The sequence below is a fragment of the Mandrillus leucophaeus genome, unplaced genomic scaffold, assembly GCF_000951045.1.
Source record: "Mandrillus leucophaeus isolate KB7577 unplaced genomic scaffold, Mleu.le_1.0 Scaffold731, whole genome shotgun sequence".
Lineage (NCBI taxonomy): Eukaryota > Metazoa > Chordata > Mammalia > Primates > Cercopithecidae > Mandrillus > Mandrillus leucophaeus.
Genome location: NW_012107931.1, coordinates 94,193 through 97,370, shown reverse-complemented (window position 1 = coordinate 97,370; position 3,178 = coordinate 94,193). Strand labels below are relative to the sequence as shown.

The following is a 3,178-nucleotide window of genomic DNA, read 5'->3' as shown; positions in this document are numbered from 1 at the left end:
CATGGCTCACCTCTCTCGAGTCCTTACCAGACTAAGACATCTTCAAGGGCCAGAGACCAGCCTGCCACTCACCTTTTTGCCACCTGATATAGATGAGAAAAATTCCCATTAAGACAAACAAGATGAACGTCCCCAGGATGATCCATGTATCTAGTAGGCTAGAAGAAGACCCATGGACATCCGAAACATTTACTGGTGACACTAAAAAAGAAAAAAAAAGCACAAGCCCTGTCACACCTAAAAATATGCTTTCCACAGCCCCTGCTTTCCCCAGGAACACATGGTGCCCCACATAATCATTGGCTCATGTGTTCTGGTAGCCACACTACCAGACCCTGGGCCATGAAGATGAATGGGGTTGTGCCTTGTCCTTATGGAGCTCAGATTTCTACTGAGAGAGGTAGCAAATATTCATCTGATTACCACACAATTTCACATGATTACTGTGGTTAGAACTGTTTGGAGGATGACACAATGGGTGGTGCTTAATTCTGTGTGGGGAAGGTGGAGAAGGCTTCATGACTAAGAAGTGGCATTAGAACTGGTGGAAGGGTAATTATAATAGAGGAAGAGAAGGCCTGGATGTTTGCAATGACCCAGATAGGCTTGGGACCATTTAGTGGTGGGTCATTGGTGACTGGATCATTGGTTAATGGGAAGGGGTTTCTACACTGAGGAAGAAACAGTGGAAAATGGGATGGGAAAGGGAGGATGGTGGGAAATCCTTATGGCCATCACTGACTCTTCAGACAGGAAGCCCATGGAGAAGCCAATCAAATTTTCTATTGCACACACGCTGACACTCACACAGGGAAGGCTTTTGACCTTTAAAGGGAGCTGCCACATTCTCCCGCCTGGCTCAGTTACCTGTCGGTTCTGGCATCGCCTCCCAGTCCCCTGAGAATTCCCTGAGCCAGTGATTGCAGTCTCCCAGTGACAGCTTCCTGAAATACTTTTCCAGCCCTCTGTCTTTCTTCCATGTCTCCTTGATCTTACTGGCTTCATGATTAATTACTGTCCAGGTCATGTTCATCGCGTCTAAGAGGAGGGATTTCTCTCCATTGATGGTGAACTGCCAGGACGCACCAGTGCATCGTTCTGCTTCACGTTGACAAAGCATCTCGACCTGCAGAGTGGAAGGACCTGCAGTCCAGACACAAAGCCATCATCCTCCACTCTTGAGAGGTCCATCGTCTTCCAATAGGTCAAGTGTTTCTCTGCATATTTAGGGGCCTGTACTCTTTCTGCCCGGACTTGCCCTTTCCCGCCCGTTGGGTCCCCTGTGTCTCTATGGTTGGGCCAATGATCAATACACAAATACACCTAAAGACCCTCCCCACCTGTGCTCTTCCCTCCCCTCTCTTGCTGCCTGCCTCCATTTCCCCACCCCATTCCACACTTACCACCGGTCTTTATCTGGGGTTTGATGTCAAGAAGGAGCATCCTGAGGTCTCGGCCCACTTCTCCCAGCATTTGGGTCAATTCTCCCCATGTGCTGGTGGCATTTACCTTCTTCCCCAGGAGGCCCAGAGACTTGACCATGTTGCTGTCACTGTCGTACTGAAGGAAAAGATTTTTATTCATGAAGACCTGCGCTTCACACCAGGGCTGTCCAGGTCTGGACCATGATTTTATAGTGAAGTTGAAGCAAAGAGAGTGAGCACCTGTGAGAGAAAGATGCAGGTGAGGTCCAGGACAGGGGAAGAGGCCCATTAGAACCCGCGCTTCTGTGACCCAAGACTCCCTGGACCAGGCCAGGCTGGCAGAGGGGGCGGTTCCATCCCAGACTCCCTCAACCTTCCGGATCCCTGCTTCCATCTCCCCCTGACTGTCTGGGGTGAGATACTTGATGGTACCGAGGACCCTTGGGGTGTACTTAGTGTTAATGGTGTTAACAGGAGGATTCATGTCACAAATACTTTTAGCAACATCTACCAAGTTCTGAGGCACAAAACAGACAAGCCTGTGTGTGACCTCCTGAGACTTAAAATCTAGCTGAACACATAGGACATTCAACAGAAAGGAAAAAGAGGCGTTTATCATGGGACACATGCTGAATTCCTCCGGGGTCCCGGGCGTTCAGGAAAGAGTCCTGGAGTAGAAGGTGGGGGGTAGCATTATAGAACTGCCACATATGAGCCCGTGCCTGGCCTAGGGCCTCAGGCTGGGGTCTCGCACGAACTGGGGGTAACATCCCAGGGATCCCCTCCCTCACATCATCCTTAAGAGCAGGTACCTGCTTGCCTGAAGCCTGCATGGGACCCCAGTCACCTATACCCCACCTTTCTCCCTCCTCTTCGTTGTCCTCAGCCAGGTCTTGAGATCTCAGGACACTCACCAACCATGATCTCCAAGGCTATTAGTAGCAACAGTAGAAGCAAAAGAAGGCGCACCGGGCTACAAGTCAGGGGCATTCTTGGCACATTGTGGAGAGTAACAGGCAGGAAGCTGGGCGTGGACACATACACCCTCACTGGTATGGTGAAGAAATGTCCAACAGCGTGGGTGTGGGCACTGCCCAAATTCTTTGCCCTGGAACAACTGAGGGCAGGCCTGTAGAGACCACATTAAAGAACAATTTTGTGAAGGGAGTGTTTTCCAAGTATTCAGAATATAATTATTTATTGAAAAATAAAAGAAGACATTTAAAAACAAAATTAACTTTGAATAAACTCTCCTCTCCTGTCCCCATGGCCCCTGCAAAAAAAACCCCCTCAGGTGTGAGCAGGATGGTTGGAGGTTATGTGAGTTCCTTCTCCTTTCCTCCAATTTCCTCTTCCCTTCTCCTCCCTGCCTCTTTTGCTTTTCCCTTTCTTCCTGGTACCCCCTCCCCATTCCTGTATTTTCTCCCATCTCCATTCTCCCCTCTCTCACTATCCCTAACCCATTCAAACTCTTTTCTCTTAAATGGTTGAGATTTTCTCTTACCAAGTACACCCCAATATTCATTAAACTAGCTGCGAACAGGCAGCAAGCGGTCTACTGTGACAGATGGGGGGTGTGTGTGTGTGTGTGTGTGTGTGTGTAATTGTAGTAAAACATATTGAGTCACTCAATAAACACTTACGGAGTGTCTACTACATGTGTCAGGCACTATTGTAGATGCTAATTAACAAAACTGAAATGGCCAAGCCCTTACAGTGGCTCATGCCTATAATTCCAGCACTTTGGGAGGATG

The 3,178-nt window shown here is 48.8% G+C and overlaps 1 protein-coding gene across 2 annotated transcripts; it reads right to left on the bottom strand.

Annotated features, from left to right (window-relative positions):
• On the bottom strand, positions 1–2,547 carry RAET1E (retinoic acid early transcript 1E). 2 transcript variants are annotated; one of them, XM_011965647.1, is made up of 4 exons: positions 2,339–2,547; positions 1,404–1,664; positions 868–1,143; positions 1–201 (listed from the first exon to the last, which is right to left on the bottom strand). In XM_011965647.1, the coding sequence occupies exons 1-4, from the start codon at positions 2,412–2,414 to the stop codon at positions 32–34; spliced, it is 783 nt and encodes a 260-aa protein (XP_011821037.1). In that variant the 5' UTR covers positions 2,415–2,547; the 3' UTR covers positions 1–31. The 2 variants fall into 2 exon arrangements, with proteins under 2 accessions (XP_011821037.1, XP_011821038.1); XM_011965648.1 differs by having other exon boundaries at positions 1,404–1,560; positions 2,343–2,547.
• Between the last annotated feature and the right edge of the window lie 631 nt (positions 2,548–3,178).